The sequence below is a fragment of the Gracilinanus agilis genome, chromosome 2 (genome assembly GCF_016433145.1).
Source record: "Gracilinanus agilis isolate LMUSP501 chromosome 2, AgileGrace, whole genome shotgun sequence".
Classification (NCBI taxonomy): domain Eukaryota; kingdom Metazoa; phylum Chordata; class Mammalia; order Didelphimorphia; family Didelphidae; genus Gracilinanus; species Gracilinanus agilis.
Window position 1 is genome coordinate 336,798,698 of NC_058131.1, and position 23,762 is coordinate 336,822,459.

The following is a 23,762-nucleotide window of genomic DNA, read 5'->3' on the forward strand; positions in this document are numbered from 1 at the left end:
TGATAGCAGTGCTTGCTTCTCTCACTAAGCTCCATTGAAACCCATAATTTTTGTCGTTATAGATATGCCCAGTTGTTCAAAAGGCCATTGGGAACATGGCTGACAGAATTGAAAATTGGCCAACATGTAAGTCCTTGGCATTTCATGTTTTCTTTCCTTATCACATGAGTGTTATTTTCTGCCTCTTAGACTGAATAGCTTGCTATAAACCTGGGCGTTGGGGTGGAAGGAGGTTAGCCCTGCTCAGGTCAGCTACTCTCTCATGTTCATTTACTGACTCCTGTGTGCCCAGTACTTTTCATGGATACTCCTCTTTATAGAGTGGTTTTAAGATCTATAGAGCCCTTTCCTCACAATTGTGGATGGGTCAAGTGTTATTATCCCCATTTTGCAAATGTGGAAACTGAATTACAAAGAAAATAAATGGCTTTCCTATGGTTACCCCAGAGACTTTATTAGGGAGTATCAGAGCTCATTCCCATCATAGAACTTACAGTGTCATGACTTGTACATTGTGATTACATTGTCATGACTTGTACATTGTGATCAACCATAAACGAACATAAGTCAGGAAATACTAGAAATTCAAGAATTTGAAAGTTCTGGGGTCATCTGAAATTTTTCAGAGAAATTCTAGAGAAGACAGAAGCATGGAGTCATCTAGAAAACATAATTAGGTTGAATGAGAAATAAATAATCCATCTTCTGGGAATTAAATTCAACAAATTAAATATATAGCAAGTACAGGGTCCTGTTGTAGGCCCTTGGGTAGAAAGATGGTTAAGGTACAGTTCTTTCTCTGCAGGAGCTTATAGTCCAAATAGGAAAAATAAGACCTATGTCTTATTATGAATACAACAAAATTGGAATGTGAGACTCTGTTGAAGTTTCTTCTTAGTGCTCTATATGGAATGAAGGCTATCTAATTAAAGGGTGCAGAGTTCCAAAGAAATCTTAAAAACTTTCTGAAAATATTGAAGTGGAATATAAGTGCCAAAAAGAGATACTGACAAAACACAGTGAGAAACTCAGGAAGAAGGAATCACTTTAAACTGGAGAGAGAGAAAAAAAATTAGGGAATATACTTGAATGGGGGCATTGAAAGAAAGGAAATATTTCAATAAGCAGAGAACAAGTGAAGTTGGGAAATATAAAAGTATTGTCAACTCCCAAGAGCTGGACACTTCATAATCATTACCAATACCTGGGGTCATCATGAAGGCTTGCTTGAAAGAGGGTCCCTCATTCCATCCATTCTTTCTATCCAATGTAGAGTCTGTAAGAATCAGAGAAAGGTCTTCCTCCCACTCTTCCCATAGGGTTCTGATGTCATAGAATACAGGGATTGGACTAGTTCTGCTTGACCTGGGTAGAAGTTAGAGAGAGAGAGAATTCAGCTCCACTTAGGGTTCATATATCTAGAGCCCGAAGGGATCTGAGGTGGGGAGGGGGGGTTCATCCTCCTCCTTTTACAGAAGAATAAACTTCGGTCCAGAGAGGTGAAGTGACTTGCTCAAGATAACATAGGTAAAAATGGCAGAGGTGAAATCTAAACCCAGATCCTCTGTCTCTCACACCAATACTCTTTCCACTTATACCGTGCTATCCCACCATACACACACACACACACACACACACACACACACACATACACACACACACACACACACACCACTTTTCTATAGCACTCTTACAGTTGCAAAACACTTTCTTCTCAGCCAAACTTTTGCAATTGGTACAAGTATTATCACTATTTTACAAGTGAGGAACCTGAGATTCAGAGAAGTAAAATTTGGATATCATTTCTAGGCAGTGGTGAGGAGAGGCTGAAAGGTAGGCTAGGTGGAGAGGGAAATCACCAAAATAGACCTGCTTCCCTGAAGTGAGGAGATGTATAGGAGGATAGGGTCTGCTGTTCATGAAACTAAGATTTTAGGCAGTGTTCTCATCTTGGCCACATGAGGGTAGTAGATTCCTATTTAAGCTGCTGTGGACATGACCCTTTGACCCTTCTGAAACAGAGAGGAAAGAATGCAGGAAGAAGGAAGGAAGGAAGAAAGAAAGGAGGGTAATAAAAGGGAAGGAAGGAAGAAAAAGAGAGGGAAGGAGGGAAAGAAAGAATGGACAGAGTCAGGGAAGATAAGAAGGAGGGAACCTGAAGGAGTTTATCCAAAGAGAGGCCATTGGATTATAGATCTGGAAGGAGCTCTAGAAAATATCTAGTCCTATTTATGGCCTGGGATGAAGGAAGTCCTCCTGGAGAAGATATAAATTTAACTGAGTGCTAAGGATAGATTAGATTTGGATGGAGGAGGTATCCACATGTGAAGGATCAGGGGAAAATCACATAGGTAGGAACCTTTTGAGAATGGTGGAGGATATAATAAGGTAGCAGTTTTGAACAGAAGCCTCATATCAGGAAAGAGATATGGCTAGAAAAGTAATTTGAGAGTAGATTATGGAGGCTTTTAAATGCCAAGACTTGGTTTTTTGTTTCCTTTCATTTTGTTTTGTCCAATCTCTCCCTTTTATATTCTTGGCTCTTTAGGGCAAGATGCCATGGTTTTGCTCTTCTCTCTCTTTCCCTCTTTCACACTTCTCTGCCCTTACAGCTGTCTTGCAGGTCTATTAACAGACTGAGGAGTTAATCAGGCTATTATCTCAAATAGGTGGCCTTAAATATCTTAACTCATAAAGTCAAAGAATACCAGAGATTGAAGGGACCTGAGAACTTAAGACTATTGGAGCTGAAAGGAGCTATAGAAAATAGAGATGGAGGGGAACTTAGAGCATGTAATGTCAAAATCAGAAGGGAATTGAAATACAGAGTGACAGAGCTATAAGGGGCCATAGGGATACCACCTGATCCCCCAACCCCTTGGTCTAAGTCTATTTCCAATACATCATACTATTGTCCAATGTCCACTATAAGTTGCATAATATGTATTTTTTAGCAAATATTCTGTTGTCATCTTGTAGTACCAATGCCATTCGGACAAAAATCTCTGAGTTTTGAGGTCCTGTCATCCACACTTGCTGACAAAAGCTTTCAGCTGGATCTGAATGTAAGTATAGCTATCTAGTGATATATAGTCATTGATATGCTTACTTAACTCTATCTCAAGGAAAGAACTTATAGATAAGCCTCCCACCCCCACCCCAAAGTCTTTAAAAAGATAGGATGTCTTCCTGAGTTGGGTATGGTGAGTGCTGAAGCCCTAAGAAGATATTGCCTTCAAAACAGGTACGTCTCCTCCCTGCTCGAGCTCACTATTCTTAAAAGCAATTCCTGTCATCAGTGCCCCTCTGGTATGGGGCTAGCCAGTCTGAGATTTCCATTTTTCTTATGTTAGGTTATGTCTATCTACACTGGGGACTAGAATGGATAGATAGATAAAAAACATATTATATCCCACTTAATTTCCATTTGACCAGGATCAGAACTATGATTTAATTGATATAGGGATGGACCTTCTCTAGTTTCCTAGAGCTTTGGAAAGTCGTGACTTACCCAAGATCACTTTGCCAATGTGTCAGGGATGGGCCCTGAGCCCAAGATTTCCTGGCTTTCTGAGTCAACTTTGGCCACAAAGCCACACTTGTCTCTCAATAGTTCTAGAGAAAGTCTAGGTTCAGGCCTACTGGAATAGCTTATTTTTGTTTTGTCTTGTCTTAGAAAAAAGAATAGAGCATATGTCATGACGGTTGGAAAGAACTCTAGAATGCAGATCACAAAACATCAAATTAAGTGAGCCCTTAAAACCTAGAACCTAGAGCAGCCCTGAGAATGGAGAATTCTAGAATTGGAGCAAATCATAGAGATTATCTAGTCTAATCCTTTTTTTTTGGAGGGTAGGGCTGACATTGGACAGGATCATTATGATCTCTTCCAAATCTTGTTGTAGTCCTAGTCTTCATGACCCAGTTTGGGGTTTTCTTGGTAGAGACGCTGGAGTTGTTTAACATTCCTTCTCCCCTCATTTTACAGATGAGGAAACTGAGGCAGAATTAAATGACTTGCCCAGGCCAACCCTTTCATTTTTCAGAGGAAAACACCTGAGTCTCAAAGCAGGGCAATGACTGGTTTTTCTCATCAACTCATCACTACAACTAGGGCCTAAGCTTGGTCGTGAGTCTCCTAGCAACTAAAGCTGGACCCCATAGCTTGCCTGCTCTGACTGGTAACTTGGGGAGCAGAAAGCCCTAGGCCAGCAAGATGCTGTCAGAGCTCAGACTGAGGAGGCCTCACATCTGAAATCCTCTTATAGCTTCCTTTTTCCCATCTATCTCCCAGGCGAAGCTTCTGGGCCCAGGAGGAAAGCTGATTAAGATTTTCAATGAGTCCAAATCAGATATCCCTCAGAAAATACCCAAGGTGGGCACCTTTGACTTCAGTTTCGTCGTAAGACAGGATGTGGTGAATGCCATCTTTGAGACACTGCTGCCTCCTGAGGAGCTAATGGTTCTTCTAGAAAATGTGGTAAGGAAGTCCAACCTTATGTCTATGAGGTATGGGTAGAATCATAGCACCTCAGAACTTGAAGAGACTCAGCTCAACTCCCCATCTAGTAGAAGAAAGGAAAAAGTATTTATTAAGCACCTACTCAGCGCTTTAAAAATAATATCTTATTTGATCCTCACATCAAGCCTGGGAAGTAGATACTATTATCCCCATTTGCTACCTAAAGAAACTAAAGCAAACAGATTTAATGAATTGCTCAAGGTCACACAGCTAATAAGTATCTGAGACAAGGTTTGAACATGGATCTTCCTGACTCCAGGGTCAGCTGTATCTATCCACTGATAACAACTAATTGACTTTTTTTTAATACAAATCTCCCCACCACCACCACCACCACCACCATCAGCAGCAGCAGCAGCAGCAGCTAAATTTGAGGAAGAGAAAATCTCCTAAAATATCTCATCCATCCTTCACCCAATCTCTACCCACATAGCCATTATCCTAATTCAGGCCCTCTTTACCTCTCACCTAAAGTACAATAGTCTTCTAGTTGGATTTCCTGACTCTAGGGACTTTCCTCTTGAATCCATACTCCACCCAGTTACCAAAGTGATTTTTCTGAAAACAAAGGTTCCCAGCCATGTTACTCAGCAACTCAAGAAATTTCAATGGTTCCCTCTGGCTAGGATGGAAGTGGAACTCTTCTGTTTAACATTTAAAACCCTTGACAGTCTGCCTCTAATCTACCTTATCTAGTCTTATTGTCCAACCAAATTTGACCATTTGCAGTGGGTTATCTTCATCTCCTGTTACTATACCTCTGCGAAGGTAGTCCCCAATGGCCAGAGGTCTACCTTGCTCACCTAAGTATCCCCAGGATTTGAATTTAGGAAGATTAGCTTAGAACTCTATCTACTGCATTACCTAGCTGCGGATCAACAAACCTAACTCCATCTTGTTGTCAACAGCTGGGCACAATGAAACAGATGGGTTCTGGCCACTTTGACCCCTTAGACTATTGGGGATGAGAATTTAACTTAGAGAATCTTAGAGCTAGAGGGGATCTTAGAGATAACCTCCTTCAAAGCCTTCACTTTATGGAGGGACGAACCTAAGTTCTGAAAGAGAGAAATTTACCCATGAAAATAGTGTCAGTGAATGACAGAGCATGAATCCAAGTAGGTTTTCAATAGCTAAAAATAAAAAGGGACCCAGGACCTAAGTATCCCACTCACCACAGTGGCTATTCAAGCCTCCTCATCCCTCCTCAAGCTTCTTACATTTCCTCCCCTTTCTCCCAGCTAAGGAGTTCACCACATACTTCACCAAAAAAATCCTGAGGCCATTTGCCAAGAGCTCCCTTTTGTCTCTTATTTTCTTCTCTCATCACTCTGTACACCTCACCCCACACAGCCACCTCCTCCCCAACACACACACACACACACACACACACACACACACACACACACACACACACACACACGAAATTCTAATTTCTCTTCTGAGGAATATCTTATATATCTTATATTGAATCAAGTGTTTCCCAGACCAGCTCAGCCAGTACAAAACAACACATCATCCTTCCTTCTATTTCTTTCCTTCTTTCAAACTTGCCTATTATAGTCTGGAGCATTGTTATCCTTCCAGAAACCCAGGCTCACAACTTTGGTATTATCCTCAATTCTTCACTCTCACTCCCCTATACAGTATAGCCACTTCACTGCCAAATCTTGTTATTTCTACCTTTCCAGCTTTTCTCATCCAAGTTTCCTTTTCTCCATTCATATAGCCCCCATCATGGTAAAGCACTTCATTACTTCCCATCTAGATTACTATAATAGAATTCAAATTGGTCTCAAATTTCAAATATCTTCCCTCTGCAGGCCATCCTCTCCTCAGCTAGCAAAGTGATTGTCCTGAAATGCTGATCTGACCATATCACTCTTCTACTCAATAAACTCCAATCTTCTGTTTGGTATCAAAAGCTCTTTGAGACCACATCACTTCCTACCTTTCCACTCTTGTATGCCTCTCCTTCCTCCACCTGAGTCTCCTTCACATATAGCTTCTCTCTGTATACTCCCATGATCCAGCCACAGTACCCGACTTGCTAGTCTTCACACAGGTCACTCCTCATTCCTGTGTCTGTGCTTTTTGCACTGGCTGTTCCTCATGCTTCGGATGCTCTCCCCCTTTAATTCTCCCCCCCCCTTCATTTCTCTGGTTTCCTTTAAGAATCAACTCAAATCCCAGATTCTACAAGATGTCTTTCCCAATCTTCTCAGTATAGCTACTTCCTTGCCCTCTGAGATTGTCAGCTATCTTCTCTGTCTATGGATTATCCTTAGTACCTACTTATTATGTCCATGCTGTCTCCATCATCATAATATGAGTTCCTTGGGAGCAAGGACTGTTGTTTTGTCTCTCTTTGTCTCCTTGGAACTTAGTACAGAGCTCTACACCTACCAAATATTTAATAAATGCTTGCTGAGGACTGACTGGTGGGATGCAAAGGAGGAGCTAGGACTTCACAGCTGTGCCCTGAACTGGCAGTGTGAGTCATGGAGGTTATTCATGTTCATATGTGGTTTGAATTGGTCAACCTTTGAGCAGCCTTTTCTCATTCTGTGATTTACTTCTAGCTTCAAGAATAGGGAATCATCCAGAACAATATCTCTCTGATCTCATTTGGTTGAATAGTGGAACAATTGATTTTCCATTATCTGTTTTCCATTTCCATACCTCTCAATTCATCAATTAATTAGTTATTGCCATAAGTTTGAGTATTAGAAGGCACCTTAAAGAATCTCATTCCCATTCTATAGATGAGGAAATCGAGTCCCAGAGAAGGGAAAGGGCTTCCCCAAGTCACACAGTCAATAAAGCAATTTTCTAGTATCACTCAATCTCTAACTACCTTTGATGTCTTTTTATCCTTAGCTTCCTGAGATTGCCCGTCAATTGAAATCAGTTCTCAATAAGATCAACCCAAAGGTTAGTGTCTTCATTTTGTTTTCCACATCCCTTAAGGAAACTCTGTCAGTGTACAGTTTCTCTAGAAGGGGTGCCAAGGGTCAAACTAGCTGGCCTTATCTAAGAGATCCTTCTGATGAGCTCTCTGGGCCCTCATTCTCTGAACTCAGTTATCTCCATAGTATCTCCATAGCTTTAGCCTCTCTCTCCAGAAGCACTGCTGTCCATCAAAACTTTCAAGGGAATAGCCATTGCTTTTGAAGAAACAGAAAAATGGCTCATAGATGGAATGGACCTAAAACAGCTTGACCTATGCTGACATAGATGAACCCAAACTGGGGGTGTTTATTTAAGGTGGGAACAAAAAGTAAGCAAGTTTGGGAAGACCAGAGAAACTTGATCATGTCCAGGCTCTGAAGGGCTGTGAAGGAGCAGGTTTGCATTGAGTGAGGGTGGAATTAGGAGCCAAGCAATCGGCAAAAGTGATATTGGGCAACAGATATTGGCTCCAAACATTGAAACACTTTCATTATGGTAGCCTTGGAAAATAAGCAGCACAAATAAACTGTCATCCCCATTTTACAGTTGAGAAGAAGAATGAGGCTCAGATAAGAGAGTGTATATGAGGCTGGGTGGGTGTGTGTGGGGGGGGGGGGTGACTTGCCCCAAGTCATATTATAACTAGAATTTATTTAGCACTTTAAGGTTTATGAATAGCTAGTACAAAAATGGTTGTTCCATCCTGGAATCAAGCCCAGGCTTCCTGATTGCAAATCTGTGGTTCTTTCTACTCTATCATGATGCTGGGGCTGGTATAGATGGTAGATTGGGGAGCTGAGGAAAAAGCAATTACAGGAATGAATGAGCTAGAGAAAAAGAAGTTGGCTTTAAATCCAGCTTTCAGCCTCCCCTTTCAAAAAAATGCAAAATGGAAACCCTCGTCATCTAGATAATTGTAATTTCAGAGGACTCCAGCCTAGCTGAAATGTATGGTAGCAATTCAAGTCCAATCTCCATTAATAATGAAATGGAAGAGGTCTCTGCAGAACAGGGTCATTCAGGGGACTCACCCAGCACAGAAAGGGCTTTCTTTAGTGAAAAGTGGATTTAGAGTCCCCTTTCTTTCCTTATATTCTGGAGTTGAGGGGCTATATAGAAATTTTTGTTTCCCCTGGGAGACCATCTTTGTGAACACAGATCCTTCCATCCAGATTAAGGATTCAGAAAAGAAAAGTAACAGGATTTGAAATAAGGCCAACCTTGCATCAGTTGTTTTTGTTTTTTAACTAGGATTAGAGAAGAACTCCTTGAACATAGAATATCAGTACTAGTAGGGACTGCAGAGATCATCTAATCCCACCTTTCATTTTATAGATGAGAAAACTGAGGCCAAAGGAGGGGGAATTACTTGTTCAGGGTCACAAATGGAGAGTTGACATGTAAACTCATTTCCTCCAGTTCTAAACCAAGGGCACTTTCCGTTTAATTTTTATTTGTTTTGTCTTTTTTTTTTCTCTCCAGGAAACTAAGGAGAATAGGAAAAATGCACTCAGTCAGGGCTTCCATATGGGAGAGCAGCAGTTAATTAAGTTTTGCTTTTAGAAATGGTTTTTGGATTATCTGCCAGGGAAAGGGGGGCGGGGATGGTAGAGGTAATATCTATGGTTCTTCCCATTGTACATTTATGTAACAAATCAAGAGTTAGCTATATACCCCCAATGTTGTTGTTCAGTAATTTCCGTCATATCTGATTCTCTGTGACCCCATCTGGGATTTTCTTGGCTAAGACACTGGAGCAGTTTGTCCCAATTCCTTCTCCAGCCTATTTTACCCATGAGAAACTGAGAAAAACAGGATAAAGTGACTTGTCTAGGGTCACATAAGCTATTAGATGTCTGATGCCAGATTTGAACTCACTCCAAATCCAAAGCTCCTGATTTCAAATCCAATGTTCTATCCACTGTGCCACCTAGCTGTCCTTATATTTCCCAGACCAGTAGAGAAAATAACATGCTCTCCAAAGCCAGTGCCCTACATCTTTTAATTCCTCTTGTCTTTGACTCACACCATGATTTTTCCTGGCTTGCTTCAAGTGATCCAGGTCCTGGAACTATCCATCTCTAGGATATAGAGAGTCATGAAATTTGGATCAGTTATCCTAATGAAATCTTACTCTGAATTCCACTTTCCCTACCTGCAAAATGGAGATATTCACATCCCTATCCTGCATTCTTCATCAAATGACTATGAAGATCTAATGAGAGGAATTTTTAGGAAAGTTAAATTGCTTCTATATGACCTTAGGCAAGTCACTTTTCTTCTGGGTCTTAATTGACTCGTCTATAAAATGAGGAATAATAAATCCACATGCTACATGCCTTTCAGGATTGTTGTGGAAAAGGGCTGTAGAAACTGAAAAGATTCTAGATGTACATGAATTATTATCATTCTTCAGGCTCACGAACAGCTGGGATCAACTCAGATTGTGAAGCTCTTAAGCCAGGACTTTCCAGTGGTCAGCCTGAAACCTGGCACCGTCAAATTATCCCAAGTGGTTGTGTTCGAGGTGTTTGCTACCAACAAAGACAACGTGCCTCTTTTCACTCTGGGCATCGTAAGTAGTGTGACCGACAGCCATGATCATCCCAGGGCCCCTTCATGTCAACCAAGTCTTTCATGGGTTTTTAGCACCATCAGGCCAGGGAGGGACCTTAATACAGAGAACAGAAAATGACAGAGCAAGAAGGGACATTTATGACATAAACATCATAGAGCTCAAGCTAGAAAGAGATCTTAAGAGCCTTAGAAACGTGGAAGAATGGAAACAGCAAAAGAAGGAACTTGGAACATGAAGACAGAACAAGAAGAGACATTTAGAACATAGAATCGAAGAGCTAGAGCTAGAAAGGGTGCTTAGAAGCCACCTAGTTCAACCCTCTCATTTTATAGATGAGGAAACAGAGACCCAGGGAAGCTTGGTGACTCCCAGATTCAATCAGGGAAGTAGAGGTGTAAAGGACCTTGGAACATGGACTGCAAGAGCTTAGAGAGAGACCTTATAGGTCAGCTAGTCCTCCTCCTGCATTTGACAGATGAAATCAAGACAGGAAAAGTTACCCGGGTCACATAGGCAGTAATTAAGTAACAGAATAAGGATTCAAACTCAGGACCTCTGATTCAAAACCCCAGACTGCTTCTTTTTTGCCATTCTCTGAAATGTCTGGATGACCATTATCTCATATGAAGAGACAGTAGCTTTGCTTAAGAAAAAAAGAATTTCATCCTGAGAATCAGAAGTGCAGTCATGTCTGACTCTTCGTGACCCTATTTGGGGTTTTCCTGGCAAAGATACTAGAGTGTTTTGCCATTCTTCAGCTCATTTCACATATGAGGAAACAGATGCAAACAGGATTAAATGACTTACCCAGTGTCACATAGCTAGTGTCAGAGGCCAGATTTGAACTCAGGAAAATGAGTCTTTCTGCCTCCAGGCCCAGTGCTCTGTCCACTGTGCCACCTAGCAGCCCTGGGAATCAGAAGACTTAGATTCTAATCTTTGCTCTGCCATTTATGAACTATATGACCTCAGATGAGGATGATGAGGATGACTTATACTACTTCCTAAGAGCTGAGATGCTCTTCAAAGGCCCCTTGGAGGAAAGGGGATTAGACTTAAACCTTTAAAAGTGAGTGAGGTTTGTGCAATGGAGGGTGGGCATGGACATACAAGGAATAAAAGGCAGAGCCCAGAAAGTACAAGATTTGTTTGGAGGATTGGAAAGAGACCATTTGGGGGGAGTAGAGGGACCATACAGGGCTGATAGTTAGAGATTAGGTAGAAAAAAGCAGCCTGGGGTCAAAATGTGAAGGGTCTTGAATGCTAGGGTGAGGGATTTGGATTTTGTCACCATCCAGAGCACATGCATTTTGAGCTCTTTCTCCAAAAGAGAAGTCTGAGTAGCGTGGCCTGGCTCCACTGAGTTTTCTTTGACCTCTCCCCAATCTTCTCCTGTGTCTGAGAGCACCATTTCCCCATTTGGGGCCAGAACAGGAACTATCTGACTTGGCACTTGAACGTTTGACCTTTGCCTCAGTCCCTTCTGGAAGCTGACCCCTACCCCTAAGCCCCTTAAGCACCTCTTTTTGAAAAGTTGCTTTCACTCCAGGTCTCAGACTTTTCAGGTCAAATCATGGTGACTTTCTTACAGGAAGCAACTTCTGACGGTCAGTTTTACACTGAAGGGCACAGACTTTTTTTCAACATCCAAAGAATCAGGTAAAAACATAAAATGCCATTCATCAATTTATTCATTCAACAGACCTTTATTAAAGTACCTTCTCTGTTTAAATCACTGAATTTGGTGTTGAGGGGGCACTGGAAAAAAAAAATTTAAACCCTTACCTTCTGTCATAGAATTAATGCTAAGTATCATTTCCAAGGCAGAAGAGTAGTAAGGACTAGACTATTGGGGTTAAGTGACTTGCCCAGGGTCACATAGCTAGGAGGCATCTGAGGCCAGATTTGAACCCACTGAGCCACCTAGCTGCCCCTAGAACATGGGAAATTTCAACAGGATGCTCCAACACCATCCTGATCTTGGCTTTTCTGTTACAGCACTGACCGCATCCATCTGATGAACTCATCAACAGGCCTGTTCAGCGTAAGTTATTGGTTCCTGCCATCTCCATCTGAGAGGGGAGGGAGAGTCTGGCCTAGAGTCATAGCAGGACAGATACCTTTTCTGTGAAAACAAATTTACTCAAGAAAAAGGCAGGGGTCTTAATGCCTTGTTTACAACCAGCTCTCTCCTGCCATCACCAAGGCCCGGTCCCTCTGGGTCCTGGGAACTAAGCATCCAGCACGATTCCATTACAAACCAAGGCCCAAGGGCTGACTAGGCCCAAATGCTATGAATGGGAGCAAACAAAGATATTTTTTCTTGGATGGGGATTTAGGTTTGAATTCTGTAAACCATTGTCTACATTCTTCACTCAAAGCCAAAAACGTGGGCCATTGAACCTGGGATGTGTCATAGAGGTCAAGCCTTTATAAGTCTATTCTAGGTCCTGGTCACTCAGGTCAAATAATGGTGATTTTTTGCTTGTGGGAGGTGAGTACTGATGGTCAGTTTTATGCCAAAGGGACTTTTCTTTAGGTCATGGGTAGGGGTACAGAGGGGAAGTTAAAGGTGGAAAAAACTGAAACTCAGAGAAAGAAAAACTACTTGCTCAAGGACACACATACCCAAATTAGTCTGCCCACATGTTGGAATTTGAACCCAGAACTTCCGTCTCTCAGTCCACAGCTTTTCTCATCGAGCTGGCTGACCTTGTTCATGTAGATTTGGTGTCAGTGAACTTTGGAGCATCCCTCTCTGGGTCACAATGTCCTCATTGCTAAAATAAAGGAGTTAGACCTCTATATCTCTATATTCTTTTTTTTTTTTTTAAACCCTTACCTCTTGACTTGGAATCAATACTCTGTATTGGTTCCAAGGCAAAAGAGTGGTAAGAGTTGAGCTAGGCAATGAGAGTTAAGTGACTTGCCCAGGATCACATAGCTAGGAAGTGACTAAGGCAAGATTTGAACCCAGGATCTCCCCTCTCTAGATCTGGCTCCTGATAATCCACTGCTGCCCCTAGATCTCCATATTCTTCATCAAATGTCACTTGGCACCTTGTTTGAATCTCTAATGCACTCATAGATCTCCAAGGGGCCTTCAAGTTCTGACAGTCTATGATTCCAAGGACAAGGTCATGACTTCAATTCAATCCAATAAACATTTAAGTATCTACTATATTCAAAACCATGCAGTTGGCACTGGATTGCCTAAATATGTTAAATGGCATAGTCTCTGCCTTTTAGAGAGTTTCTTTTATAATATAAAATATATTTATACATCTAAAATATAATATATAAGTATAAAATATAAAAATACATTTAATAAATTATATAGATACACTTTATTACAGGGGATACTCTATGTGTACAAATAAACATCTTACAAAGTAGAGCATGACAAAAACAGAAGAGGATCCAATCCAAATGCTATGAGAAAACCGAGAAGGAATGAATCTCTTCCAGCCATGGAGGGATCAGAGCCTTTGTGGAGGAAAGGGCACTTAAGCTAGGGTAATCAAGCAAGGTTTCACAGCTTCTTCTCTTGGGTTAGGCTCCAGGAGGGGACCCCACTTCTTATGCCATGTCTATATGTCAAGAACGTAAGAAGCTTGGCACAGCCTGCGATGGTGCCATCTTCTGTTCCTTGTCCTGGGGCTACCACTAGGGCTTCCCCCTTCCAGTCCCCCTCATGGCAGCAATGTGCCAACTTTCACATGTGAAGGTGATCTTCTCTCTTACCCATCAGAGGACGTGGGTTTTCTGTTGCTTCGCCTAGCACGCTCTCTCACCTCTTCCGTCGGTGTCTAGCGAAAAGCCTACAGGTCTATGGAGAAGAACCCCTGCATGGGCAAGAGTGTAAGGCCACATTTCTCTTTGTTGCAGCCTGAACTCTTGGGGAACGTGATCAGTCAGATCTTATTCTCTGTGTTGTTGCCGAACCAGAATGGTAAGCATAGCCACCAAAGGTGGTCAGAGGAGGTGTAGCCTGTGATGGTGGAGGTGGTCAGAGAAGGCTTCCTGGAGGAGACAGGAAATTCAATTAACTGAACTTTGAAGGTTGGGTAGAATTAGAGAGGAAGTGGGAGCAATGGGAGGGGAAAAGGCAGAGCAATGACCAAGAGGTGAGAATGCTTATGTTATGACCGTGGGTCACTGGGAAGACTAAACTGGGGGATTGGCAAGTATGGAGGACTCAAGGCTAGAGATAAATTGATGGGAGCTGGCTGGACCAGACTGTGAAGAGCCTTGAATGTTAACCAATACTTACCAAGTGCATTTTGTACACAAGGCCTTGTTCTAGGTTTTGGGAGAGAGAAATATATAGCCTTATGGAATTCATAGTTTAATGTGGAATAAAATACAAACATAGTTGCAATATGCAATATTTATTATGTAAATGCATAATACAGGTTGAAACAAGGTGCTAAGTGGCTATTGAGGAAGAATATATTTTATGAAATGGAGAAGGGGAAAGGGGAGATCAGAAACTTGTTCCTAGAGAATATGCGTTTGAGTTGGGCTTTAAAGCGGGGCTAGATATCCCACAGTGGAAAGGGGGGAAGAAGGAGATTCCACAAGGAATAGATCAAGGGAGCCATCAAGGGATTTTGAACAGAGGAAATACATAAAAAGGTGGCTCCCTTCTCTTGAGCTGCCCAAAGGCATGAATAGAGAGAGAATGGTCCTGGGAAAGTAGGTGTTGGGGAGGACCAAACTGGTGGGAGTGAGGATACCTTCACTGAGGAACTTGCAGGGCCTGCCCTAAGAAGAGTGGATTCCTAAAATGCAGAGTAGATGTAGCAATGGCCCCTCTTCCACCACTCAAACACATGTGCTTTGTTTAAGGTATATTGAGAAATGGAATTCCCTTGCCCATCGTAAAGGAATCAGGATTTCAACAAGCCAAAGCAATTCCTATCCAGGTGAGTAAGACATTCTGATGGTCCCTGATACTGCTACCTTAGAGAAGCCTCCCAGTGAAAAGGAAAGAATATTGACCTTGGAGTCACAGAGAAAGAAAGGCGCTTGTCCAAAGTCATAGAGTAAGTTTAACTGACACTAGAACCTAGTGTCCTGGACTATCAAATCAAATCAATCAGTAAACATTTGTTAAACACTTTCTATGTGCCAGGCACGCTGCTAAGTGCTGGAGTCAAGTAAAAAGATAGGTCTTGCCATCAAGGGGCTTATAATATAATGGGAGGAGATGATAATGATAAAAATAGTTAACAATTATTTGGCACCTACTATGTGCCAGGCACTGTAATAAATTCTTTACAATTACTTATCCCATTTGATTATCATGACAACACTGAGAGGTAGATGCTATTGTTGTGCCCATTTTACAAATGAGAAAACTGAGGCAAATAAAGATTAAGTGACTTGCCCAGAGTTAACAGAGCTAGTAAGTATCTGAGGCTAGATTTGAAGTCAGATCTTTTGGACTTCAGGCCCAATACTCTATCCATTGTACCTCCTAGCTGCCTCTAGACAATACACAAGAGAAACCTGAAAAATAAGGGGTGACTTCAGAGGGGAACAGTGGAGAAGGCACCAGGCACAGGGACATGATGGCTGAGTTCCAGACAAGTATAAAAGCCAGTGTGTAGCTGGTGGGAAATGTGAAGAAAAATTCTGCTGTACCTCCTCCAGAAATCGAAGCTCTGGAGGTTGAGCTCCTATCCTCTAGTCCAGTGGTTCCCAAACTTTTTTGGCCTACCACCCCCTTTCCAGAAAAAATATTACTTGGCACCCCCTGTCACATACTATCACCGCCCCCTTACAGTTATTCACCACCCCCCAAATGCACCTGTGGCCATTACTGCTTTCCTGGATCAATGAAGCACCCACCAGGGGGCAGTAGCGCCCACTTTGGGAATCACTGCTCTAGTCAGAGGGTCCAATTAGAAGAACAAAGGGTCTCAAAGAGACGTGAGAACCCCGCAGACTTGGTCTAACAGGGTAATGACAAATTCTGGGGAAGCAGCATAGCTGGAATCCCATCTTCTTTCCAATGAACCACCTGCTGCCTTGCATAATATCTGGAGAGATTTCGGCCATTTAGCACACACACTCATCACATACACATACCCCACCCCCTCCACCAACACCAATACACCAAGTTTCATCATAACAAGTCAGAGAGAGGTATACACTTCAGCTGTCAGGGCAACGCAAGGGGAAATGAAAGCAGGGGCATGGTCTCAAATCTCTCTCTTTACCATTGTTCTAGAGACCAAACTGACTGTTCATCAGATCTTAGTCACTGATCCTGTTCTGTCTTTAGTAGCATCATTTACCTCTGAGGAAGGCTTGTAGCCATCAGCCTACAGCTCAAGCAACCTTTCCAGCTCACAAAAATTCAGTCCTTCTGCCAGGATTACCGGAGGGAATGTATCCAGTAGGAATGGGGTTTTGAAGCAGGCAGTCTGATACAATAGAAAGAATTCTGGTCTTGAGATTAGAGGATTTAGATTTGAACCCATGTTTTACCACTTGATAAATTAACTGTTTGGACCTTGGACAAGGCACTTGATATCAGTTTCCTCATCTGTAAGATTAGAAGAGAGTCTAGATTATTGCTAAAATCCCTTCTCTTAATCTTTGGGTTTACCAACTCCAAAAGATTAGCTACAGGCTGGGTGATCAACCATGTCTACCATTTGAGGATGAGTCGAAATGGTTCAGAGAGAGGCCAGAAGCTGGTTGCCAGGTTATACATTGGTTTTAGCCATAGTAATTCTTGATGACAATCTACTAAAATACAGGGTTGTGATTCCTAAGGCTGTAGCAGATTAACTCATAGATCTCTGCTCTGTGTGGCAGACAGTCCCCTCATCCAGGACTCTGGTTTGATATGTTCTTTTCTAGGGTGCACTTCTGATCATCCCAGCCAAATCCTAGGCTATCTGCCACACCTGGCTCAGCAGACCCATCGGTAAAGGGAAGTCAGAGAAGACAAAGATGATGGAGGAGGAGAAATTGCCAACTTTGTTCCTAAATCCGACTTGAGAGGAGCTGAGAGTGGGAGAACATGAGAGCTTTCCAGTCTGTAGATGTTCTAACATCAATAAACATATCTATTCCTGCACTTGGGTCATTGTTCAACTTTTCCTCAGGGAGACAGGAGGGTCTGGGGATTCTGGATCTGTATACCTGGCTTATCCACACTTGGCTCTCTGAGTCTGTCTTTGCTGCTGGTATTGGGGTGATCTCTGAATGAGAAAAACAGGTTGTTGATGTTGGCAGAACAGTGTCATGGATAGTGCACTGAATTGACAATCCCAAGAAGCATGGGGGCTTATTCTCACTCTTCCACCAACTGGGTGACCTTGAACAAATCATTTAACAATCCTGACTCTCTAGAAAAATGAAGGCACTGAACTAGATGAATTCTGAGGTCCCTTCTAATGGTAGTATTCTAGATGGGGGTTCGACAGTCTTTGGCCTAATGGCCACCTCTGATATTCGGGATTCCGGAACTATTTGAGCCATTTCGGGATTTTGATTGGACCCAAACCAGCCAACTATTCTTTCAACATAGCATTTTACATTAAAAACACTTCAGTATAAAAACAAGACAATATTTAAAGCTGTTTATCTTTTTTTTTTTTGAAATTTTTTATACACATAAGAGTTCATCACAAACTTTTAACTATGTAGTTAAGGGTAACTATATAGTTAATTATATGACACAAACCCTGCTATATATGGATGCCATAATAGTCCTTTTCCTCCTCCCCCTAGAGTTTCTGCAATTTTTTTTAACCCTTACCTTCCATATTGGAGTCAATACTGTGTATTGGCTCCAAGGCAGAAGAGTGGTAAGGGCTAGGCAATGGGGGTCAAGTGACTTGCCCAGGGTCACACAGCTGGGAAGTGTCTGAGGCCAGATTTGAGCCTAGGACCTCCCGTCTCTAGGCCTGGCTCTCAATCCACTGAGCTAGCCAGCTGCCCCCTCTGCAATCTATCTTGTATGAGTATGCATCTTGCACCCACAAAAGCATGTTTCTACGTCTCTTTTGAAATGAAAGCACATAAAGTTAGAACTAGGAATGTTTGTCCCTGGGCAAGAGGTACAGAAGGTGTCTTCAGCTGAGAAGGCACAGGACATCCCCTTGCTATGCAAGGTGAGAAAGAAATTTTCCAGAGGTATCAGATAACTTCCAGAGTTATCCAATCATCCTTATTAAGTAGTTAAACCATCAGAGGCCCTGTGTATGTGTGTGTGTGTGTGTGTGTGTGTGTGTGTGTGTGTGTGTGTGTGTGCGTGTACACGCAGGCCATCTGCCTATCCCTTCCACCTCTCACCCCCACTGCCATGTTGGCAAAGAGGCAATATGCCAAATACTTATCTTTCTTCCTGCTAGTGGTGAACGAGGCTCAACAAAGGGCAGAGGGGAGGAGAGGTGGCAGAGGTTCAATTTTTTTTGCCGAAGTACAAAGACAGTTCAATTTGGAGCTTACATTAACATTCCTAATTGGAGGCCAAATGAATGTGTGCCCACATGGTCTCAGTGGCACCAATATGAGGGAGAGAGCTCTGGGTTGCAGTAAGGAGAGGTTCATTACTAGGCCATATGCAAGAGCATAAGATCTGTAGGGGAGCAGACTATTCTGCCAACTATGTTGACTATAAGGGAGCAGATCTATTCTGCACTAATTATGCCAATTGTAGGGTGGCATTCCCTCCTAGAAAACACTGAGGTATCAAAGAAAGAGGGGCCCATGCCAGCTTGGTTATGAATAGGTTTAGGTTTATTAGAGTTAATTGAGGGAGCTCACTCACAAGAGACCAGTCCTGGGGGTGGGGGGGTGGAAGACAAAGAAATATGGCGAATCCCCACCCCATCCCACAACCAGGTCAGATAATTATATAGAAACAGAACAAAGAAAGCATAGTGCCAGGGATGCTCAGGCTCACGTGTAATTTTTCACATGGGAGAGTTGGAGTTTCTTCTGTTGTTTTCATTTACTCAAGGTAGTTTACATTCTCTATAGAATTACAGGTCATGTTCTCACCACACCTGCTACCTACCATACACCATTTGTGGCCAGAGTGATGTGGGTCCTCACCTGACACCACCCTCACCCCACTCCTATGTCCAAAGGTAACTCCTAACATCCACCTCCTGCCACTCATTGGGTAGGCCCAGACTTTGGGAAGAAGGGATGGGACTCTCCCAAAGCAGGAGGGAGGTGGAAGCTAAAGCCAACACCATGCCCCCATCCTGAGCAGATGGCTTCCCTAACCCTTCTCTGGAGAAGATAAAGCAAGAGCCCATGTCACCCCTGCCAACATGAAGACCCATTGCTCTATAAGTCCTCTTGAGCTAGGCTCCCTATCCCAGCCTTTATTTCCTTGAGGAAAGAAGTCCCAAGGGCCTCTTTGTAAGGGCCAGAATGGGCAGGCTGTTGTAATGACCAGGGCCACCCTTCAAGGATTATTGAGGCAACCCCATACATTTCCTTATCCTGTGCCCAAATGTTCAAGCACAGAGTTCTGCCCTTAATTTGCTGTGTGATACTGGACAGGTTTCTTCTTCATTCTAGGCCTCAGTTTCTTCTGGCTACCCTCTATGGATCCTTTGGCTCAGATGTGTCTTGATCCTATGACACTATGATTCAGGGACTTTCCTGCTTCTATATTCCTTGTCCATCCTTGGCCCAGATGAGAATATAATCATCAGATTTATTTTTTAAAAAAGGAGATACCCACTTACCATTTCCTGGACCCTGGTGCTAGTGTGAGTAAGTCCTATTTTCCAAAGGAGATAGGTATTACTAATTAAACCAGAAACTAAGTATAAGGAATTGAAGAGGTCCCTGAGTATATGTGTAGGGAGTGGGGGGGAGGGAAGGAGGTAGCATTGGGGTTCCTACCTTACTATCATGTTCTCATATGTGGATCCTTTTCTGCTCCCCCATGCCAATGGGGGAATTTATTTTTTTAGTACTGTGCAAATAGAAATTTTGATACACCTGAACTACATTACCCAGCATCCTTTTCAGTTATGTCCTCACTTTGCATCCTTTCCTTTGGGAAATTAATTTGCTGGAAACCCCACCCTCAGGGGCTCTCTGCTCTAGGGGCTCTGGGCTCTCTTTTGGGTGTGCGGTCTGGGAAACTTCTCTTTACCGAGGCTATTTTTTCCTTTGCTTCAAATAATTATTATTAAAAGCTTATAAAAATAATACTTGGAGTATCTGGATATTAATTTTTAATCTTACAGTACCCATTGCAAAACCCGGTAACCCTGCCATAGTTATAGGTCCAAGGGCATGGATTATATTCAGCTTTCCAGAACTATACCACTACTGTACAAATGACCATAGCTAATGCCAAGGCATGATAACTGATGTGGAAGAAGTGCCTTGAAGTAGAAGATCACTCTGCTCCTAGGACCCCATCCTTTGACCAATTTACCTTGCAATTTATGTGTTAAAGAAAGTGTCCAGGTCAGTCATATTCACTCCTTCTTTCCTCTTTCTACTCCTACACCCCACTCCAATTTTTCTTTTTTATTTGTTTTCTTTCTCCATTAGAGGGAAAGGACTGAGATTTTCTGTCTCTGTGTTCCCAGTACTTAGCCCAATGCCTAGAATATACTAGGCACTCACTTAATGCTTGTTGACTTCATTTGTTGGAAACAGAAAGGTTAGGGTTCTTATGTAGACTAGCCTTGAAATCCATATGCCAAATGAAGCCCTCCTTCCACCAAAGAACATTGCTTTCCCATTCTGGGAAGGAAAAAGATGAATCTGTCTACTATCTTCCATCTGTTTTTATGTTGACTGAGTTAAAACAAGCAAATGAAACTGCCATTTGACTGATCACAGATGTCTATCAAACAATTAAGCACATCCTTTTCTGGTAATAGGCAGCTCAGCCAACTAACCAATCAAAATACATTTATTAAGCACCTATTGTGTACCAGGCACTGTGCTAAGTTCAGTAATGGCTGTCGAAAGGGGAACAATACAAAGTTACCTCTCCCGATTGTTTTTTATGTCTCATCACTGTTTTTTAAAACCCTTACCTTTTGTGTTATTATCAATACTGTTTATTGGTTCCAGTACAGAATGGTTAGGTCTAGACAATGGAGGTGAAGTGATTTACCCAGGGTCACAAGCTAGAAAGTGTCTGAGGCCAGATTTAAACCTAGGACCTCCTATTCCTAGGCTTGGCCCTCAATCCACTGAGCCACTTAGCTGTTCCCTCATCACTGTTTACTGATACTGTTAGTACAACATTCTTAAAAATGGTTCTTCTAGTGACCCAAGGTCCTAGCTTTGAGGTATTTCCTCAGCAAAGTGGATTATTTGTTCTCTGGAGCCAAACAGAAACTGACAGGCTATCAGATACTTGTAGGCTACTCTCATCCTCTTCATCCTCCTCTTCTAGCCTCCCTCCTCAAGTCCTCCAAGCAAAATATCTAATCCAAATTGAGGACCAAAGAGAATATGGAGAATTGAGTGCCAGAGGATTAAGGACCAAGCAATGATACAAAGGATGCACGAAGGTCCCCTGTCTGACACACTATTATCCCCATGAGGGCAGTAACTGCATCTTATCCTCCTTTAAATTCCCCCTCCCCCACCACACACACATTGGACACCCTGAAGCCATGCACCAAGAAGGCATCCCAGATCTTATGACAATTTACAGAAAAGGAATCTAGGAGAACAATCCATGGCTACAACACAGGACATTTCCTATGGGAAACTAATGGGATTAAATTCCCTAATCCCTAATCTACTAGGCATAGAGTCTATGTGCCTGCCTAGCCTCCTCTATATATCTTTTCCCAGAGAGTTAACAAGTCTGTAATGGGGGCCACATGGTATAATGGAAAGAGTTCTGGAGTCAATTGCAGAAAAAAAAAAATTATGTCACTTACTACTTTGGTGACTTTGGACAAGACACTTAAATTCTCTTGTATCAGTTTCCTGATTTACAAAATGAAAGAGATGGGCTACCCAGGGATCTTCAAGGTCTCTTCTAGTTTTGTTCCTGTGAACTTTATAATCAAACATCAAATTTATATAGTGACTTAAGGCTTACAGAACAGTTTTCCAACAAGTCTGTGAAATGAGTAATGAAAGAATTACTATTCCTATTTTCCAGGTGAGGAAATTGAGGCCTAGAAAGGTGAAGGAGAATCTCTCTCTCTCTCTCTCTCTCTCTCTCTCTCTCTCTCTCTCTCTCTCTGTGTGTGTGTGTGTGTGTGTGTCTGTCTGTCTTCTGTCTGTCTGTCTCTCTCTCACACACACATACACACACAACTAGAATTTGAAAGAGCTGAGATTCTATTCTAAGACTTCCCACATTTGCCTAGTGCGAAATTGTACTGAGCAATGAGATAGATCTGTGTTTATAGCTTCTCAAGATGTACAAAGGTCCTCTGCCTGAGGGAAATTGATTCTGGAGATGGAAGGTTTACCACTAAATTGTTGTGTGTTATTGGTCAGGTCTCTTCCCCAACCTGGGCTTTGATTTCTTCATTTGTAAATGGAGGGCCTTGACCTAGCCAGCCTCTATGGGTCTTTTGGCTCAGGCAAACCATGATCTGATGACTCTGTGGCTGTCCTTTTCTCATCTTGGCTGCCAGCATCAAGATCAGAGCAGAACAATACCCTCCTGTTTTGGGACTGACTGTGATGTGGGAGGCCCAGTGAGGGCCCAAGGCACCCATGTCATCCTGAGGGTGATTACATGGGATTGTATTGCATCTGGTGTTGAAGGAAATAACCATTTTCCCAACAAAGATTAAAAGAATTTCGAAAATTCATGTCAGGAACAATAGGATCAAATGTCTTTGGTGAATCCACAGAGGAAAGATAGGGGCCCAAAGGACCCAGGCAGCTTAAGTCAACAATGATCCTATTTCCATGGACAAGGCCTCAATTTAACCTTCAGTTGATTTCTAAATCAGGGGTTCTTTCTTTATCTTTTTGGTAGCATGGGCTGCTTTGGCAAGCTAGTGATACCTATGGATCTTGAAGAAAAAAATACATTGTATTGAAAAGAAAATCAAAATTCAAATGTAATTTTTTCCCTGTCCACCTTTATAGAGTTCCTGAAACCTATCCCCAGACTAGGAACTCTTGTTCTAAAGCCTTACGTACCATCAGATCACACAGTATAAAATGGACTGGATTTGGAACAGGAAAACTCAAGTTCAAAATCTAGCTGCACCCTTTAACACAGGGGCCAGCAACGTATGGCTCTCAAGCCAGATATGGCTCTTTCTGCAGGAGCCATAAAGTCCATTTTTTTTCAGGCACTGTTACAGGAGTGCGCACTGTGAGCACTGTACGGCTCTCACAAAATTACATTTTAAAAAATGTGGCGTTTATGGCTCTCACGGCCAAAGAGGTTGCCGACCCCTGCTTTAACATCTACCTCCCCTACGGCAAATCTTTTAATTTCTTAGGTCTTGATCAATGACACATGTAAAACCCAGTGGAATTACTTGTTGGCTACGGGAGGAGTGGAGGGAAAAAACATGAATCATGTAACCATGGAAAAATATTCTAAACTAATTAAATAAATAAACTTTTAAAAATCTTTTAATTTCTTTGGGCTTTAGGGGACTCATCTACAAAATGATAGGGTTAGACTATATGACTTCTGAGGTCTCTTCCAGTTCTAAACCAATGATGCCATGAATTCTAGACTTGCAGAGATGAAATGAGTCTTGC

At 42.3% G+C, this 23,762-nt stretch overlaps 1 protein-coding gene across 1 annotated transcript in view; it reads left to right on the plus strand.

Annotated features, from left to right (window-relative positions):
• The window catches only part of BPIFB1 (BPI fold containing family B member 1), a 31,114-nt gene extending 14,040 nt beyond the window's left edge, over window positions 1-17,074 (plus strand). Inside the window, exons 6-15 of the mRNA XM_044661558.1 lie at window positions 63-126; window positions 2,980-3,065; window positions 4,295-4,480; window positions 7,403-7,456; window positions 9,891-10,049; window positions 11,644-11,711; window positions 12,051-12,096; window positions 13,941-14,004; window positions 14,904-14,980; window positions 16,929-17,074. Of these exons, the coding sequence (XP_044517493.1) occupies window positions 63-126; window positions 2,980-3,065; window positions 4,295-4,480; window positions 7,403-7,456; window positions 9,891-10,049; window positions 11,644-11,711; window positions 12,051-12,096; window positions 13,941-14,004; window positions 14,904-14,980; window positions 16,929-16,961 (837 nt within the window). The 3' untranslated portion in view covers window positions 16,962-17,074. The remainder of the gene's footprint in view (window positions 1-62; window positions 127-2,979; window positions 3,066-4,294; window positions 4,481-7,402; window positions 7,457-9,890; window positions 10,050-11,643; window positions 11,712-12,050; window positions 12,097-13,940; window positions 14,005-14,903; window positions 14,981-16,928) is intronic.
• The last annotated feature ends 6,688 nt before the right edge of the window (window positions 17,075-23,762 follow it).